Source organism: Rhineura floridana, chromosome 2 (genome assembly GCF_030035675.1).
Source record: "Rhineura floridana isolate rRhiFlo1 chromosome 2, rRhiFlo1.hap2, whole genome shotgun sequence".
Classification (NCBI taxonomy): Eukaryota; Metazoa; Chordata; class Lepidosauria; order Squamata; family Rhineuridae; genus Rhineura; species Rhineura floridana.
The window spans coordinates 213,835,529-213,856,424 of NC_084481.1; the positions used below are offsets into that span (position 1 = coordinate 213,835,529).

Here is a 20,896-nt window from a genome sequence, read left to right on the forward strand (position 1 = left end):
TAAGGAAATTATCTTAATTAAAGCAGAGAAATGGCACAGATGCAGCGGCAGAAAAAGAGCTAATCCAGTCCCAGAGCTCTTAAAGGGCAAAGGGCGGGAGGGGATGAGCCCAATCTAGGAGCAAGGGCCAAGCTTCATGAGTCCAAAATCAGTGACAAGAAGTTCAAGACTGCACAAGAGTTGTTCCTACAAGTTTCCATGTCCATCCACCAAGCTTTAAAAGTGGAGGCAGGACCCTCCCTACTTGCAAGAATCCTTATTCCTGCAGGAATGTCTAGCCTGCAGGCGGGTACTGCATCTAGGTGGGCACGTCTACTCCCTTCTCCAGAGATGTTACCTTGTCCTGGGAGACAATGCCAGACTGAGCTCCTCCTCTGAATCCTAATCAACCACCCCAGACTGCAACTCAGAGTCCTCCCCAGACCCTGACGGCACACTCTCTCCAGCACAGGAGGCTTTAGTTTTTTTCTATTGTTATTTTGTAAACGTTTACTGTTGTAAACCCCCTTGGATGTGTACTGTCCAGAAAGACCACTAAGAAATATTTTTTAACATAAATAAAGTATACTTAGACCCTGCTTTAAAAAATGAGACATCTTGGAAGATCTCTGATGCTGTGATCCAACCCACCTGAGTGATATGAGCATAGGACAAGAGAAAACACCACAAAATTGCCACACAGTTCAGCAAACCTAATTTTTGACTACTGCTTTACAGTGTTTGCAGAATACTGGAATTAGTCAGTCAGTCTGCCAGGCACTTGCATTGTTAGATCAGACTCTGTCTCCCTCTCCACAAATCTCCGTCAGCATAATTTCACCAGGTAGATAGTTATATGTGCATCTTACATTTTGCATGGCATCCTGATACTGTGGCAGTGATGACAGCTGTGACTCAGAATGGTACGGGGATAACCCTTTCCTCAGAGTCCTCAGATCCCCAGAGCTTGATTGCTGCAAAAAGAGAGAGAAGGGAGAAATAGGACTTCTATTTAGCCGACAATAAGACAATGAGATTTTATTCTACTTTCAATTCCTTATTTGGTTCCTCCAGTTCATCTTGTAGGCACCACATAATAACTGTCAGAAAAATCTAGTTTAAATCCAGATTATAAATAAAATGGAATATATGGGTTGGATCCAGATTTACAGAGCAATCTAAACCCAACTTAAGCTAGGTCGGGACAGTGGTAGATTATTTATTAATTTGTTATTACATAAGTGCAAAGTTCTACACCTAGGAAAAAGAAACCAAATGCACCGTTATGATGGAGGATACTTGGCTCTGCAATACGACATGTGAAAAGGATCTTGGAATTCTTGTTGATCACAAGCTGAAGCCACAGTCCAATGTGGCTGAAAAAAAGGCAAATGCTATTTCAGGCTCCATTCACAGAAATATAGTTTCCAAATCGCATGAAGTACTAGTTCACCCCTATTCGACACTGGTTAGGCCTCATCTTGAGTACTGCATCCAGTTCTGGACACCACACTTTAAGAAGGATGCAGACAAACTGGAACAGGTTCAGAGGAGGGCAACAAGGATGATCAGGGGACTGGAAACAAAGCCCTGCAAGGAGAGACTGAAAGAACTGGGCATGTTTAGCCTTGAGAAGAGAAGACTGAGGGGAGATATGATAGCACTCTTAAAGTAATTGAAAGGTTGTCACACAGAGGAGGGCAAGGATCTCTTCTTAACTGTCCCAAAGTACAGGACATGGAATAATGGGCTCAAGCTGCAGAAAGCCAGATTTCAATTGAACATCAGGAAAAACTTCCTAAGTGTTAGAATGGTATGAAAATGGAACCACTGGATGCATTCAAGAAGCAGATGGACAGCCACCTGTCGGGTATGCTTTGATTTGGATTCCTGCATTAAGCAGGGGTTGGACACAATGGCCTTATAGACCCCATCTAACTCTACTATTCTATGATTTATGATTCTATGATTCTTTCCCAACCTGGTGCTCTCCAAATGATTTGAACTACAACTTATGGGAGCTATAGTCCAAGAAACATCTGCAATGCACCACATTGGGGAAGGCTGGAATATACATAGGGGGTTTGTAGTTCAACTGGTACATCAACTGCTTTGCATGCAGAATGTCCCAAGTTCAGTTCCTGGCATCTCTAGGTAGGGTTGAGAGAGATCCCAGTCTGAAATAGTGGAGAGCCACTACCAGTCAATGTGGGCAGTGCTGAGCTAGCTAGATCAATGGTATCAGACATTGGTATAAGGCAGTATAAGGTACCTTCCTAAGACACAGAATTAAAGAATTCTAATAACTGGACCCAGCCCAGCAGCCTAATCATAATTTGTCTCCTGGCAATAAACTACAATGTGAAGACATGGTTTGTTATTGGCTTACAAACCATAACTTGTTTTAACTAAGGTTTGGTGTTATGTCCAAGCCTTGCTTAGCCATGATTTGTTTGGCCACTCCACTCCAGCAAGACACCAAGCTACAGAAACATAAAGCAAGAGCAACAAGAAAACAATCCAGTTTTGGGGGAACAAGCCACAGCTTGTTTGCTCATCTGCAAGATGAACAAACCATGATTAGAACCATGGCTTAGTGCTATGTATGAACACAGCCCCTGTGTCCCTACTCCACAAGAAGAATTCTTAGTAGCAGATAATGTATGGCCTTCTCCATTGTATCTCTGGCTTTGCAAAACTCAGTTCTGTAGGCTTTGAAAAGGCAGATAAAAGTTTCTGTTTAGGAAAGAATTTTTGTAAAAAAAAAAGGTCTTATGCTTTATGTTTTACTTTCTTTGAGCAACATTTGGATGCTTTCAACTGCTTGTTTTGGGTGGTTTTCATATTGCTTGGATTGAGGCCTCTAATGTAAATATTGCTTGCTCGCTTGCTTATCTATTTATTTATTGGATGTACAGAAATAAATAAATAAAAATCAAGCATATGCTCCACTTGTCCCATTTACTAGGTACAGTTGCAAAGTTCTGTACTTGTGTGTGTGTTTGTGTGTGTGTATAGATAGATGCTATATGCCACTAACTCTTATAATTTTTGAAATTAGAAATTGAACAAATTAGAAATGTATTTTGCAAAAACATTTATAAACATTGTATATATTACAGGGTGATATGTAGACTCTTGGATGGAAATGATACCATTTTATTAGCAAGAAAGGTGTTCATTAACTTCACAGTTTTTGAAGACCATCTAGCAGCACATTGTCCTCTGTTCTGAAGCTACAAAAGCATGACCTTTCCATTTTTTATGCTCCATTAAGACTTTTGAGTTGCATCTGCTGCCATAATTATATTTTCCACTTCGAAAGAACTAGAAGGGGGAAGGGCCAGTGTTGCAATAAATATCAATGGAAGACCATAAAAATAAGCTCAGCTGCACATACAATAAAAATCCAGACCAAAACCCCCATCTTTAGTGCCACGTTCTGTGGTGGTTTTCCCCCCTCCCACAGATACACAAAGTTCTTGGCACAAGCAGTGCATCACAAGCTGTCAGAACCCATGAATGAAAGGAGGAAGCCCGTAAGTAAAATACGTTGTCAAAGAACACCCATCATGATATCAGGCTGCAACAGGCAAATGGGAAGGCTGCCTTTCTACCCTGATACTATCCTTCTCTTCTCTTTCTATATATGCACTTCAGAGACCAGTGATCAAGGCAGCAGACTCAGAAAAGTGTTAGAAAATGGTACACAATCATTTGAGCTGTGTGTGTGAGACTACATAGGCAGTTGCATATGTGCTGTCACACACAGTGATAACACAGTTAAACAGAACAGCAGGGACTTTAATTCCTCTCTCCCTCCCCCTTCCCTATTTTTTTTATTGATCACTGAATTTGGTTTCAAGGCACTTTACAGAATTAAAGCAACAAAACCCAGCAAACCACAAGATAAAACCAGCAGCAGGTAACAAATCAAGAGCAATGCATCTAACCTTAGAACATCCATCTTGTTGGAGTTGAACTTTAGTTTACTGGCCCTCATCAATTCCAGACTCTGGTACATATGCCAGTTTTCCTTATATATCTCCACAACAAAAATGGTTAAGACTCATTTTTAAAATGAAAAGTGACAATTCAGGGAGGAGCCTGTAATATCCCTGATATCCCCAAAGGCTTCCCCATGGCTACAATCCTGCTGAAAGGGCACCCCAAGAAGCAGCTGAATTCTTCTCAGACCCAGTCCTAGACCAGCCTTTCCCAACCTTTGGGTCCCCAGATGTTGCTAGACTACAGTTCCCATAATTCCTGCCCATTTGCCACACTGGCTGGGGATGATGGAGTTGTAGTGCAGCAACATCTGGGGACCCAAAAGGTTGGGAAAGGCTGTCCTAGACCAAACGGTGCCCAAGAAGAAGAGCATCCTTGGTGCCCACCTCGATTTCGTCAACATTTTAATACTTCATTTTTTCAATGGCATTTTCACTCCTTTTTATGCTTGACTTTTTATGCATGATTTGCATCCATCAGCTTTCCTCAACTGATACCCTTCATCATCTCTGACCATTGGACATGCCAGCTGAGGCTTAGGCAAGTTGAATATCCAGCAACATCTGGAGGACACCAGGTTGGGGAAGGCTGGCATATATAATCAATTCCTCTTATATAAGAAAAAAAAATTGTGCACAATTCTGTCCAGAGTCACACACAGTTTCCTGAACGGGCACTGATGCTGAAACTTTTCCTGTGATTTTTTTTTAAAAAGAAAGCTAATGCAACACTGTATTAGGCCAGTGCTGCTAGCTTTATGACGGACTGTTGAAGATGCACTGTTTGTATTATTTCTTTCAGCAGCTGACTAGAAGGTTGAGGGGGTTTGCCCACAACAAGTGCTTCCTCTCAAGTCTGGCATCCTAAGTAGCTGCCTGGATTGCCTTTGCTTAAATCTGCTCCTGATTCTTAAGGACACAGCAGGTGCCTCCAAAGCTCAACCCCATTAATTAATTAATAATTAATTAATTAATAATTAATTAATTACTGAATGTACATCCAGCCCCTGCTCCCAGAAGGAGCCCAGGGTGGCAAACAAAAACACTAAAAACACTCTAAAACATACAAAAGACTTTAAAGCACATTAAAACAAAACAGCGTTAAAACATATTAAAACAAAACAGCTTTAAAAACATATGAAAAAGCAATTCCAACACAGACACAGGATCAGGAATACAGGCGATTCATGATCCAGAACTCCTGAGTTTATATCTTAACCACAGCCATGCGCACAGACCCTGAAAAGAAATCAGTTTGCTCTGTCTTGGACCTTCTATCTATGTGATATTGAACATTATGGCACCCATCTGCTGTCTTCTCTCTCCCAGTAATGGATGGCGTGGTGGGGCGCCACCACTTTCCTGTCCATCTGACAGCTGAGCTGGTCCTGCTTACCGGGAGGGAGAGGAGGAGGCAGCAGGGAGGCTGATATGGTACAAACTCACTGATAGGAGTGCCAGATTGGTTCCGACAGTGTGTTTGTACTGTGCTTACCTCCCTGCTGCTTCACTCCTCTCCCTCCTAGCAAGCTGCAGCAACTCAATTCAGGTAAGCACTGCTGCCCCACCACAATGCCTGCTATTGTTCATTCCTATTCTGACAGGCACGCGGGAGAGAGCCTTTTCAGCTGTGGCCCCCATGCTTTGGAATACCCTACCCCAGAAGCCTGCTCTGCTCCCTCCCTGATGGTTTTCTGGAGACTTCTGAAAACGATCTTGTTCCAGACAGCCTTTGGGAGGGACTGAAGGTAAAGCCTGATACTGATTTTATGCCTTCTATGTTAATTTTTACCTCAGTAGTCCCTTCAGTTCTGCTCCCTATATATGCATATATGTGTGTGTGTGTATATATGTATATATATTATTGTATATATTTTAATTGCATTTTATGTATTTTAATTTATTTTAATGTTTTTGTGATATTTATTGTGTACAATTTTATTATGTACGTGCTTGATTTTATTGTAAGCCGCCCTGAGTGCCCTATTATAGGGTAGCAGGGAAGGATAGAAATATTTTAAATAAATAAAATAAATATTCATTATCTCCATCCCCTCCCTGCTCCCCTTCTCCTGTTCCTTCTGGAGTTGGCACTCCATCTCCCTAAGTCGGGGTCCCCACACTATGGTCCGTGGCCCACCAGTGGTCCGCAAGCTTCATTCAGGTGTTTTATTGCATGCTTACATTATTCACTAATAGGCAAAAAACCTTGCGGTTTAAGAACATACCTATAGCCCACAGATATTTCTATCAAACTTTAAAAAGCAGGGAAATTGGGCAGCTATAGTGAATGCACCAGGGGAGCAGGAGACCTGACCTCCTCTCTGAGATATTGTACTGCCCTATAAATTTGTCAAAATGCAAACACAATTTGGGTTGGTCTTTCACAGTCCAATCCACTTGCTGTGTAGCTTGGAAGAATTTGGTAACATTGGGGATGGGAGCAGGCAGGAGGGGGGGAGGGGAGATTTGATCATTTGCATGTTTATTGAATTCAGTGGGATTTACTCCCATGCAATCATCCTTAGGATAAGTAAAACTGACTGGGGAGGGAGGCCTGGAGTGGGCAGGGAAGAAGGAAAAAGGAAGAGGGGAGGGGAGGAAGAAGGGAGGAGGAAGGGAGAGGAGAGGGAAAGGAGGGGAAAGGCAGGTCTGATCATTTGCATGCTTATTGAGTTCAGTGGGATTTACTCCCCTGCAATCATGCTTAGGATAGGTAAAACTGACCATGGGGAGGGAGGCCTGGAGTGGGCAGATTAGAAGGTAAAAGGAAGAGGGGAGGGGAGGAGAGGAAGAAGGGAGGAGGAAGGGAGAGAAGATTGGAAGGAGGGGAAAGGCAGGTTTGATCATTTACATGCTTATTGAGTTCAGTGGGATTTACTTCTGTGCAATCATGGCTTGTGGTTGTTATATGCCTTCAAGTCGATTACAATTTATGGCAAGATCAGTAACAGGATTACAGGTTCTCTGTGAACATGGTTGATTTTTAATTAATTTCAACAGATTATGAGAATTCTGACAGAAAAAAGTCCAAAAGGGCTCTGGTTTTTCTCTCTCTCTTTTTACACTTTGAACTCTCGATTCTCTCTGACTGTTTTGTGTATCACCATGGAAATTTAGAGGGTTGTTAAGCAAGCGTTTCTGAGTTCAGGACTATATGTTTTATAAGGTTTTGTTTTGAAATGAGCTTATGGGAAACATCAGAATGGCATGGGGGTATTTTGAATTTAACACTGCGGAATGCAAAAAATCCATGCTGGCTATAGTATATAGCCACCCTTGTGGTTGTATAATTTATATTTATTTTTAACTGGATTTTATTGCTTCTTTTGTTTCTTACCTTGTATTTTATTGCATTACAATTTGAATTCTGCAAACTGTATTAAAATAAAATAAGAGAAATAAAAGAAGCAATAAGAATACAATTAAAAATCGTACAGCATCTAGCACAGTGCATTACAATTGCTACAGCAAGCAGAAAAATAGTTAAGAGGTCTGCCAAGACAATCAGTAATTTTAAGTAGTCCATGGGGAAAAAAAGTTTGGGAACCACTGTCCTAAGCCATACCTTATTGTAACTCAGCCAAAGGACGTGCAATTGAAATAATCACATATACTTCCCTTGTCTCCATTTCACCCTTCCTCTGCTGTTTCGCACTGTCCCTTTACCCTTGGGGTAGCGACCATCACATCTGTTTTTTTGGTGAGGTGCCATGACCATAAATGGGGCTATATAAATAAATAATCTGACTATTTTGCTCCAGAGCTGGATTTCCAATTTTTTGCTGACATCATCAAAACCTGTTCAGTGCAACTGCCATGCACCAATATGATTGAAAGGAGGAAACAGAAGCATTGACAGATGCCTCCTTATTTACATCCTTACACCTAGCACGCAGCTCTCCCATTTTCATTTAAAATTCTGCCTGGCTTGCCAAAACAACAGTACTTCCCTCCTAGCTGTGGCCAGCAGAGCTCGCAAGGGCTAAAGGCTCTTTGGATGCTATGGGATGAAGACATAAAATAGTTATTGAAAGACATAACTGTGTCACAGGCAAATGTACAGCGGGAGTCATCAGTGTAGGAGTGCTGAGAAGACTGAGGAGGTAGCTCAGTGGTTGAGCATTTGCTTTGCATGCAAAAGGCTCCAGGTTCAATCCCCAGCTAGGAAAGACCCCCGGTCTGAAACCTGGAGAGCTGCTGCCAGCCGGTGTAGACAATATTGACCCACAAGACTAATAATCTGACTCAGTATAAGGCAGCTTCCTGTGTTCTCACTAAATGTCTTGTTTCAGCACGAAAACTTTTTTGCAAATGTCTCTTTTTGTTCCAAGCAAATGCTCTCCCTTCATTGGACCTTTAGCGTTGTGGCATCTACCCTTTGGAATTTCCTCCCCTTAAATATTAGACGGGCACTGTCTCTGTTATCTTTTTGGCGCCTACTGAAGACACTCCTCTTTCAACAAGCCTTTTAAGTAGAGACCTTATCCCAGACGGTGTTTGTGTTAGAACTGCTTTTTAATGTTTTTAACATTTTTTTTGAGATTTTTTTCAAGATGTTTTGTTTTATTTATATTTTAATATATTTAAAAGTCTGTTTTTAAGATGTTTTAGAGTGTTTTTAGTGGTTTTGTTTGCTGCCCTGGGAAGGCCAGGATATAAATGTAAACGACAACAAGAATTAAAAACAATGCAGTGATTACTAGAAGCCAACATGGATTTATCAAGAACGAATGCTGCGAGACTAATCTTATCTCCTTTTTTGATCAGGTAACTTCCCTGGTAGACTGTGGGAATGCTGAGGACATAATATATCTCGACTTCAGCAAAGTGTTTGACAAAGTGCCCCATTATATTCTGATTAGCAAGCTTGCTAAACATGGGCTGGATGGGACAACTATCAGGTGGATGCACAGTTGGCTACAGAACCGTACTCAAAAAGTGCTTCTCAATGGTTCCTTCTCAAGCTTGGGAGAGGTAATGAGTGGGTTACCGCAGAGCTCGGTCCTGGGCCCAGTGCTCTTCAACATTTTTATTAATGACTTGGATGAGGAGGTGCAGGCAATGCTTATCAAATTTGCAGATGACACAATATTGGGAGGGATAGCTAATACCTTGGAAGACAGAAACAAAATTCAAACTGATCTTGATAGCCTGGACCATTGGGCTGAAAATAACAGAATGAAATTTAACAGTGATAAGTGTAAAGTTCTACACCTAGGAAAAAGAAACCAAATCACAGTTATAAGATAGGGGATACTTGGCTCAGGGGAGATATGATAGCACTCTTCAAGTACATGAAAGATTGTCACATAGAGGAGGGCGGGGATCTCAGAAACTGCCAATGCAATTTGATACCAGCTAAAATAGGTCTTTGCAACCCCACAGGTCACATCATTAATACTGCCACTGTGCACATTTTATGAACAATGTTTCAGTTTTCAACCAAATCTAAGAAAATATTACAACAATCATAAGAGGGATAAAGTATTTTAATTACCCCTGTAAAATCCTCTTTGCGTGCTCCTCAGATGTTTATAAACATTTACACATTAAGGCAGCCTTTGTTACCAAGTTTTAAAAGATTACTGAGGAAAAGAAAATCCAAATGGCTCATTAACAGACTAGGACGAAGAACACATCAAGAGAAGACAGCATAATTCCACTGAAACCTTTTTTTTAAAAAAAAAAATCACTGTATGTGCTTTGACAGTTCACTCACACGTAAAGGAGAGATCTTATCTACTTTTCGTTAGCAGAGATTAGTCTTAAATCCAATGTTGAAAATAATTATTCAAAGGTGTGCGTGTGGGGGTCACCCACACTGCTCCCCAATCCATACCAATTTTAAGTATTGTAACCAGGGATGTAAAATCTAGGCACCTAGTCACTGCTGGTGCCTAAAAAGAGCTGGCCCAAGACATTTTGCTGCCTCAGGCAAAGGGCAAGATGACACCCGCCCCACCCCCCTCCATTCCATGTACAGAAGCTGACTGACTGGCAGTTGAATCTTCATCAACAGGACAAGATCCTCCGCTGCACCTGCAGCCTATGTGCTTGACAAAGAATAGCAAGCTACCTTGGTCTTGTGCTGTGTGTAATTTGTGTGCTTAATTTCGTTTAAAGCAACACCACAGCAGCAGAGTAACAGCAGATATTGAAATACGAGTGTGCCAGCATGTGCGTGCATTTACCTAAGAAAGCAGGCTTTTACCCTGCATCAGCATCACTGAGACTTGAGACTTAGTAAAATAAGAAAAGCTACAGGCGGGCCCTGCTTATATGGCAGGTTCTGTTCCAGACTGCAGCCGTAAAGCAGAAATCGCCGTAAAGCGGAACCCATTGAGTATAATGGGGTGCGTCGCACAGAAATGACGCGAAAATGCTGCAAAAGCGCAAAACCGGCTTTAAAACGGGGAATTTCCCCTAACTGAAAGCTGCCGCAATAGTGGAACGCCGGAATGCGAAGCGTCGGTAAGCGCAGAGTGGTAAGCGGCGGTAACGCAGCCGAAGCTCTGCTCACGGCCGGAGTTCGATTCCAATGAAAGGAGGAAGTTGAATCTCTGGTAAAAGGGGTCGAGGTCCACTCAGCCTTCCATCCATCTGTGGTTGGTAAAATGAATACCCGGCATATGCTGGGGGGTAAAGAAAGGCCGGGGACGGAACTGGCAATCCCACCCCATATATACGGTCTGCCTAGTAAACGTCGCAAGACGTCACCCTAAGAGTCGGAAACGACTCGCACTACAAGTGTGGGGACACCTTTACCTTTTTACCTCTCTCCCGGACAGTCGGAGGACAAAGGAGTGGAAAGGGTGGAAGGAGGAGGGGCAGGTAAGCTTCCCTAAAGACGTAACTAGCGACGGAAGGAAGTCAGTCAGAGCATCACAGGTAAAGGTAAACAAGCCTATCCATCTGGAGGACCCTAGTTCTATCTCCCTTCTGGAGCACAAACAAAAGAAAAAAACAGGAGTTGCTCTTGCCCCACTTCCAACACGTCTCTGGGGAGATACAGGTCAGCTACATGTTCTCCCTGCTTCCTCTTGTAAGTATTTTCCTTGGATCCCTGGAAAGCACTCCCATCCAGAGATAGGGGGGATGTAAGGAGAGCGTGGTGGCGGTCTATCTGAGAGCCTCTGACATGACTGGCCTACCTAGATTTGCAGTTGGGGAAGGGGGGGGGAAAGGCCTCCCCCCATTTTGTTACACATGGAGGTAGTCATTTTCTAAGAGAAAGAGAAATGCCAGGCCTCAAATGTGTCTGGAAATGCCACCCTCTGTTGTTGTTACTGTTATTACTATTTCAATGTGTATCCTGCCCTTTCCCAAAGGAGCCCAGGACAGCAAACAGCAAAATGTTAAAATAGTACAGAAAATTTCAGGGCTCTTCCTCCTCATCCCTAATAGGGGCTCTCGGCAGCTACTCATTGGTAAGGGAAATGAACTCTGCTTCCACGCAGGGACATTTTTAGCTAGTTTTTTTTTTAAATAACACTCTTTGCATGTGCTGGGCTGAGCCCTGGCATCGAAAGCCAACATGAGGCAGAGCCCTGCTGAGGCTTGGCACAAATTAATCCCTCGCTTCAGAATGGCATGCAGAAACGCCTGTGTGGACCGGATTATGCACAGATTCAGCTCACAGCAGTTGGCTGCCATTTCCACCATCACAGCATGCTACGTTTTAAACAAGCAAACGATTATGTCTGTGCTCAACAGTAACAAAAGTGCATGGCAACAGGAGAGTATGAATTCACCATGGCAACTTTCATCCATTGACACCCTCTTCCATCACTAACCAGGCCTTGGTGGGATGCTTTCCTGTTACCAGCATTTTAAGGTTGACATAAAATAAAGAGTTCTCAGTGCTCTGATCAAACCTGAACTGTGAGACATGCCAGTGAATGGAAAGCTGGCTGAAGAAGCCCTTGAGTCTTGCCCCTCTATACTAGGCCCTTTAGAACCGGCCATGTCTATACAATATAGGAATCAGGCCTTTAGTGTGGCAGCACCTACACTTTTTCCTGGTACGTATTAGGCAGACACCATCTCTATTATCTTTTTGGATCCTGTTGAAGACTTTCCTTTTCCAACAAGCCTTTTAAGTGGACATTCTTATCTCAGTCTGTATCTGTATTGGATTTCAATTGTTTTTACGTGTGAAATGATTTTATGTATGTCTTTATCGTTGTTATTTTTATTGTCAAAGCATTTGGAGATATTTCATTGGAAGTGATTCATAAATGAAATTAACTAAATCAGAGGTCCCAAACTGTGGTCCATGGACCACCAGCTTTATGCAGGTGGTCTACAGCATATCTGTAAAAATACAATTTAAAATCATACAGCATCTAGTGTATCACATTATAGTAGCAATCACAGGCAGAAAAATCATTACGTGGTCCATCAAACCCTTAGCAATTTTCAAGTGGTCCAAAAAAAGTCAGAGGCCCACTGAACGAATGAAATAAATAAATTTTTAAAACTGAAGGTTTTCAACCAGAATATGTTATGTATGATAGTTGGGTTTGAAGGCAGGTTCTTAGCCAAAGTACAGGAATACCCCACTATACGGACCTTCACTTTACGGACACTCGCAAGTACGGACATATTTACAGTAGCACCATTCCCCTGTTTACGTACGCCCGCTTCACAAGAACGGACACTTAACGGCATGATGCCACCACCTGATCAGTTTCCAAGTACAAACGTTTTCTTAAAATAAGGCCTACTGTGTTTATTTTAGTTATAAATGCGTTATTTACATCAGTTATGCCCATATATGACGACTGCAGTGCAGTATATGCATCGATAAGTGAAAAAACGTAGTGTTTCACTTTAAGAACATTTTCGGTTTACGTACTCGCTCTGGACCCATTGCGTACGTTAATGCGGGGTATTCCTGTAAAAATCATACCCAGACCATACTGAGCTGTTACAGCACTTTTTACTATGTTTTAATTTTATATTCTTAAACTGGGGAAGGCCAAGTTCAAGAATGTGGTGTACCTGAGGGTTGTCAGATCAAAACTTATTTTTTAAAAAGTTATCAGCTTGTTGTCTTGGGATTCAACACAATGGAACCCAAAGGCCATCATTCCAGGAGTTAAAAATCACTGCATCAGAGTCTTTGCGAAATGCAATGACCAACTGTTTTCAGTAAGATTACTTTGTCACTTTGATATTGCTGCTTCCCCCCTGGGTATTTTTTATTTTTTTTAAAAAACCTACAACTACTTTGGTCTGTCAAAGCTGCCATTTGCTAGTCTGACTTGCAAGGAAAACAGAATGAACATCAATCTTCTCAAGTGCCGCACCGTGAGAAAGCTTCCTCCTAATGATAATGCGTGTGTCTGGAGTTTTTAGTTACTGTCAGTCAAATTGGTAGTTGAGAAAGAGATAGTGTGAAGATGTGTACAATAACAGAATGGGCCGCTACAGAGAACATCACAGATTGTAGGCTTTCCAGTGGGTCATAATCCAGATGCCAGAGTGTAAGCCTCATGGTTTCTCTGGCTTTAAGTTTCTGATGAAGATCGAAAGAGACAACTGACATGGAGCAAAAGAGAGATTCACAGACACCGCAGCAGAAACTACAACTGCTGAGAGGCTTAGCGGCAATGCATATACGTTTCATGCAGAATGTCTCATGTTCAGTCCCTGGCACTTCCTGTTAAAGAATCTCAGATAGCATGGCTAAGACTACTATGGGCGATACTCAATTGTGGTGTCCCACGAACGCAATAGAATCTGCTTGCGCATTTATTTATTTATTAGATTTATATCCCGCCCTTCCTCTCAGTAGGAGCCCAATAGGAGTACGGCTTCCCCTTTCTTTCCTCCCCTCTGCAGCCCTCTACGTGCCCCCAATATATGCTCCGGAGGGTTTGAGGACTGTCCAGAGAGGAGAGAGAATGAAATGCTGCAAGGGGGCGAAGAGAAAGTGGAAATCCCATTATGTCCACTTCCGTTATGCTCGATCACACCCCATGTCCAACACCTTGGAGAACTGCTAGGATGAATGGGCTGATGGTTTGGAACTTCATATCTTCACATACTTTCTGCAATAATATTAGGCAGGCGTCATCTCTGTTATATTTTTGGTGGCTTTTGAAGACTTTCCTCTTTCGACAAGCCTTTTAAGTTGATACCTATCCCAGTCTGCGTCTGTGTTGGAATTGCTTTTTAACATGTTTATTTTTTAAAAACAATTTTTTTTAACCCTTTTTAAAAGATGTTTTAAAAGCTTTTTAAAAAAATGTTTTTAAAGTTGTTTTGTTTTGGTGTATTTTAAAGTCTGTTTTTATGATGTTTTGATGTGTTTTTAGCACTTCTGTCTGCAGCCCTGGGCTCCTGCTGGGAGGAAGGGCGGGATATAAATCAAATAATAAATAAAAATAAATAAATAATACTTTCCTTAGCAGCACAATGTGCAATAAATGTGCTTGTCATTTTACTTCATTTTACGTCAGGGATGAAGAAGTTGTGGCCCTCCAGATGTTTTTGGGCTCCTAGCTCCCTACAACCCCAGCCAGCATGCCAAATAGTTAGGGACGATGAGAGTTGTAATCTGACAAAATATGGAAGGCCATATGTTCCCCACCCCAGGTTTAAGTCATAAGCCGCCTTGGGCATAACTCATGGAAAGGACAGATGTAAAGATTTAAAACAATGACATAAAATAAATAATGTAATAAAGCCTTACAGGACCTATAATGGTAAACACTAAGATTAAAATAATTAAATTAGGAAGAATTAAAAAAATAAGGGTAAGAATCTTTGAAGGATGGTTATTTGGAAGAGTGAAACAGACAGGATATTTATTTATTTATATTCAAACATTCTGGATGTTCATTTCCAATTTTAAAAGGCATTTCAAGATCTCAAAAAGGATTTACATAATTTCTTTCCTATTTCCAACAGACAATTCAACCCTTAATTTAAGCTGCTATTTCACAGAATTTTAAAATCAACTTCTTCATATGTGGGAGAACTAAATGGAAAGATACCTAGACATTTGATTTATAAATGAATTGTAATACTGATTGGTGTTTTTTTTAAAAAATAAACATTGCACACCACTTCATAATTTATTTTCAAGAAAGTGGTGTATAAACAAATAAATGATAGAAAGAAAGTCACCTTATACATAACTTGAAACCATGGTTTAGCTCTATGGGAATGACCCATTTGCCTCCACACACCCTCCCCCACTTACTCTGCTTAATTAGTTACTTTCTGTAAACTAATCCTGGTTTACAATCCTGACTTTAAGGGCAAACCAGCCAGGAAAGAGGAAGAGAGCATATATAAACTTGATGTTCAGTCATGTAACGTCAAACCATAGATCGGTGTTACATGTGAACTCACCTGTCACTGCCAATGATCTAATGTAAATACCTATTATCTAATACCAAAAACTTTGCCTTCAGAAATATGTACAATTCCCTTCTCATACACACACACACCCCGCAACCAGAAGAGAGCTTAAGTTATCTGATAATATTTAATACAACATAACAGGGTAGAGTGCAGAAACTTCTCATAAAACCCCAGCTCCTCATCCTCAGAATCCATTATTAAAATCAAGCAAACATATTCCACAAAATAGATACAACAGATTCTTTTGGAAATATGTCAGAACAATAGCACTTCCAAGAAGAATTTGGGAGTATAATTATAGTGGTCCTTTTTGCACGTCACATTAAACCATAGTTAAAAACAAACTATGGCTTAATGTAAATGAACGGCATGCTCATGTATGCTACTGGAAAATTCTTGCTTTGCTCCTCTCCTGCTGGAGAGAAATCAACCATCAGCCCAGGTTTGGACCTCACAGCAAGCCAGACTCTGGCTTGTTCCTTGGTGGTATAGCAGCAGGAGCAGAGCAGAATGGGAGCTTTTCAGTGGTGTGCACTAGTAAGCTGTGCATTCTCAATAGCCTTACCCTGAGAGTGGCTCACTGTTTGTACCACAGTTCCAGGGAATGTAAGCTGTATTGCATATATCACATATTTTTTGTGGTTCAAAGTTTATGGAAGGAATCCAGCTACACCTTTTGAGATTATGTAAGATAAAAAGGTAAACAATAATCATAACAAACTAAGAAAGACATTAACTGGTTAGGTTAATACAGGTGATGCAAGACGACGATACAGATAAGACATTTAAGAGAAGGATAAAAGAAGTGAGAACCTCTAGCCTGGAAGAAAGCAAGCTAATTGTAGAATATCCTTCTGGAAGAAGGAGGGATGGCGTGGAACAGTGAACTGTCAAGGTGTGGGACTGGCATCTAGGGGTACTACATCAAGGAAACAACCAACACATTAGTTAAGCCATTTTCAAATATTATCCAAGGAGCTAAACCAGGAATGGCTCACCTGTGGCCCCCCAGATGTAGTTGGATTCCAGCTTCCATCATCCTCAGCAAGCATGACCAATGATCAGGGATGATAGGAGTTGTAGTCCAACGGCATCTGGAGGGCCACAGGCTCCACAGCCATAGGCTAAATGAATGTGCAGAGTGTCCCAGGCAGGAGGTCACTGAACACAGAGTGCTGGCCTTCAGATCACATGCCAGTGGTGGGCAGGGCCAGAGGCAAAAGTGGGTGGAGCAATGGATGTGATATTTGTAGAGTAGGCTACATTCCAGCCACGCAAAAGTCAGAGTTTTCTACAGACCCACACATTTCTCCATCTTCCATCCAGGCAAGCCAGAGACAGTATCTTGTAGCATATAGAAATACATGTCCATAGGGAGATATAGAATTACAGCAAATAGGATATCAAGTCAATTTTGCAAACAACACTGGCCTTTCCTCTTGCCCAGCAAGACTCCTTACAGTTTTCATATATCAATAGCAGAGCTAAGCCCCTATTGGGTAAAGATGCTCCACTTTACCCAAGGTATAAGTGGTCTATTCATGTGCAGCACAAACGGGGTGAAAGATGCCATCCAATGTCCCTGAAGTTTGTAACACACAGGTATGAAAACTAAACAAGTGGTAAGGAATGACATCTGAGAGGAAATACATTGACAGCTGCATTTTCTTTGAACCATTCAAGATCAATACAAAATGCAACAACTAGGGCTCTCTTATTAAAAGGAGACCATATGCCTGTCACTGAAATGAATACTTTACCACTCGTTGGCTTTGGCAGCCACTTCTTGCCCCATAAATTGTTCTGCTCATAATTAAAAGAACTTCAGTTTTACAGCACTCAAAAGCCTGTTATTTGCATTAGAATTATTAAACAGAAGCCTCCCCCTCCTTCGGTGGATATGTTTTTATACTTATTTTTAATGGTTTTGTTTCCATAAGTGGCACTGAGTCTACCTTTCTGAAAAAGGCAAGTAATAATGATGGTCCTGATGATGCTATGCAGATTGGTCACCATTAAGTGGGCTGGATTTGAAACTAGGGTTTTGATAGGATGTTCTCAGTATCAACGTATTTAAGCACCGTGCTGATCGTAAGTCAAATAACTGGGCATTCATTTTTAAAAACTTAGGATTACTAAAAATGGAAATGGCCAGCATTTGTATCTGTAAGTTAGGCATGTTAAAGCAGCAAAGACCCATCACCAGTACTGCAAGCCAAGGCTTCCCCACATCCCAGAAAGCCCAAAGCTTAAATGTCTTAGATATGTCTACCTTAATTAAATTTCTTGGTGAACTGTTGTAACGGGCCAGCTAGGAGGGAACAAAAGAAAATTATACACTCAGATTGTAATTAAAAGCAAAACAATATCAAACATTTTAAAATCACATCCTAAACTTTACAAACACTCCCCCACACATTCAAGTTTATCTTTCCTGCATCAAAATAATTTGTGATCATGGATGCAATACACATCAAGAAAACAAACAGCTCAAGAAAATATGTGAGACCTGAAATAAAAGACCTCAAAATGTCTTAAAAGATGTTTTAAAAGATGAGATTGGAGAAATGGGTGGACAGCACTGCCTTTTTCACAAGGGTGAAATTGAAGGAACCCAGACCTCAATTAAAATTAAACTGTCATTGGGAAATAAAATCCCACAGATTTCAGCAATCTGTAGCCAAGTTTTTCACTCCTCAAAAAAAGTTTATGAGATTGGAAGAGGTACTGCAACAGTCACTAATGGGATGCACTGGTGCAAATTGGAATTCATAATTGACAGCAGAGAGATAACACTATGGGATGTATGATGAATAGCAGAGGATCGTTAATAAGGAGTTTTGCCCGACAATTTTTCAGCATGTAAAATTAACAATCATAAAAATATTTATCATCAGTGGCTCTGTGGGGTACAAGCAGGAGAAGCTTTATGCGGCTCTGTGTGTTTGTGTACAGATGCACAGAAACTGAGCTGAAATAAAGGTCTTCATTAATATTCCAAAATGGCTGCCTTTTCATCTCTTCCCAGCAAAGCAAACAGCAACTGTATGAGAGGAGACCAGGGTTTGTCATTGTGAACATCTTGTAGCATATAGAAATACATGTCCATAGGGGGATACAGAATTACAGCAAATAGGATGTCAAGTCGATCTTGTAAACAACATTGGCTTTTCCTCTTGCCCAGCAAGACTCCTTACAGTTTTCACATATCAATAGCAGAGCTCAACCCCCATTGGGTAAAGACGCACCACTTTACCCAGGCTTTTGAGTGAGTGGAGTTTTCCCTTCCGTCTGTACTGCTATTTTCTTGTTCTTGTTTGTTTATTTATTGTTGTTGTTATGTGCCTTCAAGTCGATTACGACTTACGGCGACCCTATGAATCTTATAAAAGTATTTATATACCGCCCTCTCGCAAAACATCAGGTTTTGTGATTTTGTGATCAGCTCTTGTGATTTTGTTTAGTTTTGTGGTTTAACTTCATGGTTTCAATGTATGGTATATTGTTTTAAATTGGAACATTTTATGTAATCCATCCTGGGACCATTTGGTGAAATAATAATTCAGTATAAATAATAAATAAGCGTTTTCTTAAACAAAAATCCTGCCGAGTAACCCGTGCAAAATAAGAGAAGTTTATTTTGCAAATATCCTCAGTTGGCATACTCTATCCGAGTCACAGAATTTGGAATGCATTATTTTATTTTTTTCAGTACAAGTCCACACATGCCTCAATATCATATGGCACAGCAAGACATATGATGCTTTTTCTAATAGTATATGGCACAATAGTTCATATGATGATGATGGTAACATTGGAAGTATCTACCCGGTATTTTACCTTACTGGATTCTAAGAAGAAGCCTAATGTAGGAAATGTTTTTTCCCCTCCTCAATGTTATGAGTCACTTGCTCTCCAGCTCAAAATTGGCCTTGTGATGGTGTGCATTAAAATAATAACAATTTCCACCCCCACAAACAGGAGGGGACTTGGGGGAAATAAAGAGAGATCTGCAATTTTATGTTACTTGTGGGAGATATACGCACAGCTCCTTGAGGAAATAATTGCCACATTAGAAAGCTAACAAGCACAAACTGGAAAAGGATCCTTGAGGGAGGAAAAGAGGGGGCGCTAATGTTGATTACTAATGAGAGGCCTGTGCTAAAGACACAAACATAACAAATGGGAACCGCGAGTGGCTTCCAATATGGCAGCAGAAGAAATAATCTGGTTATTGTTGGGGGAGAAGGAAAGAGCTTACATCTTTCTCACGTATAGCAAATCCAAGTGCGATGATAGCCCCAGGAAATGTCAAATGAGCAGAATGAGAATATTTGCCCTTGATAGGCACATAGGCAGCACATCTGGCTAGGGACATAACATCACAGAAAAAACGCAGAATACCCCTTGCATTCCTTGTGTGGAAAGGGCTGATTAAAGATGCAGCAGGGCCCCACTACTAGTCCTGTCATTGACATTGTATATTTTTCTCAGTCTCGTCCTAAGTATTCACATGCTCAATGCAGATTCTGCAATAGGGAACCCTACTATCATGACCCCAGTCCGGAAGTGATCAAGACACAGAGACAGAGACTACGCAGAGTCACCAGCTAAGGAGCCAGACAAGGTTCAGGTCTCTGAGCCTTCTGTTGGAGATTGGGAGACCACTGAGCATGCGGCGGACGGACAGGAGCCCACAGAACAACCTCCAATTGCACAGAGGACTTTAGAGCCGGAGCCGGGACTCTCCCAGGTACCTTCCTCTGCGCCTGAAGAACCAAAATGCCTCCCAAAATCCCTCACCAGGCTAGCAGTGCAGGACGTGTCCCAGGCAGGTCACTGAACACAGGAGTGCTGGCCTTCAGGTCACATGCCAGTGGTGGGCAGGGCAGAAACAAAAGTGGGTGGTGCAACGGATGTGATATTTGTAGAGTAGGCTACATTCCAGCCACGCAAAAGTCAGAGTTTTCCACAGACCCACACATTTCTCCATCTTCCATCCAGGCAAGCCAGAGACATTATCACTGTTCAAGGACACAATCTAGCCAGGCACTCAAGGAGGGTGCAGGGCGGGACTGGTAAGGAGTGTGGACTGGACACGTCTTAAGAGACAAATGAGAGAGGCCTGCATTCGGCCCCAGGGTTGGAGGTTCCTATTTTCTGTTTTTATGCTTATTTCATTGTGTCTTAACGGCATGTTTTAATTGCATCCATGATTAGTGGGAGCAGGTGCTGCTGTTAGCTGCCTCCTGGACCCCTGAAGGATATAAATACAAATGTTTTATAAATATACTTAGGAGGCGGTAGTGAGAGTCTGGATGTGCATGTGTGTATTCACATGTGACTGAATGTGCATGTGTTATGTATCTGTTGCAAGAATGGATGTAAGTGTGGATGTGTATGGACACATGTATGTGTTTATATGATGATTGGTATGAATGGGGTATGGGGAGAGTTGTGGCCCTGACCACCACTGACATGCAGTCTCCAGGGTAGCCATAAAGGAATGAGGTCCTTGGGCTAAATATGTC

The 20,896-nt window shown here is 41.5% G+C and overlaps 1 protein-coding gene across 3 annotated transcripts in view; it reads right to left on the bottom strand.

The window, feature by feature from the left end:
• Window positions 1–20,896, bottom strand: part of CCDC85C (coiled-coil domain containing 85C) — a 229,385-nt gene that overhangs the window by 36,475 nt on the left and 172,014 nt on the right. The window contains exons 4-5 of one of the 3 annotated variants that reach the window (XM_061612119.1): window positions 17,638–17,676; window positions 849–953 (exon numbers count right to left, since the gene is read on the bottom strand). The exons of 1 other annotated variant lie outside the window; for it this stretch is intronic. In XM_061612119.1, the coding sequence (XP_061468103.1) occupies window positions 849–953; window positions 17,638–17,676 (144 nt within the window). The remainder of the gene's footprint in view (window positions 1–848; window positions 954–17,637; window positions 17,677–20,896) is intronic. One more of the 3 variants, XM_061612120.1, reaches the window with a different exon arrangement.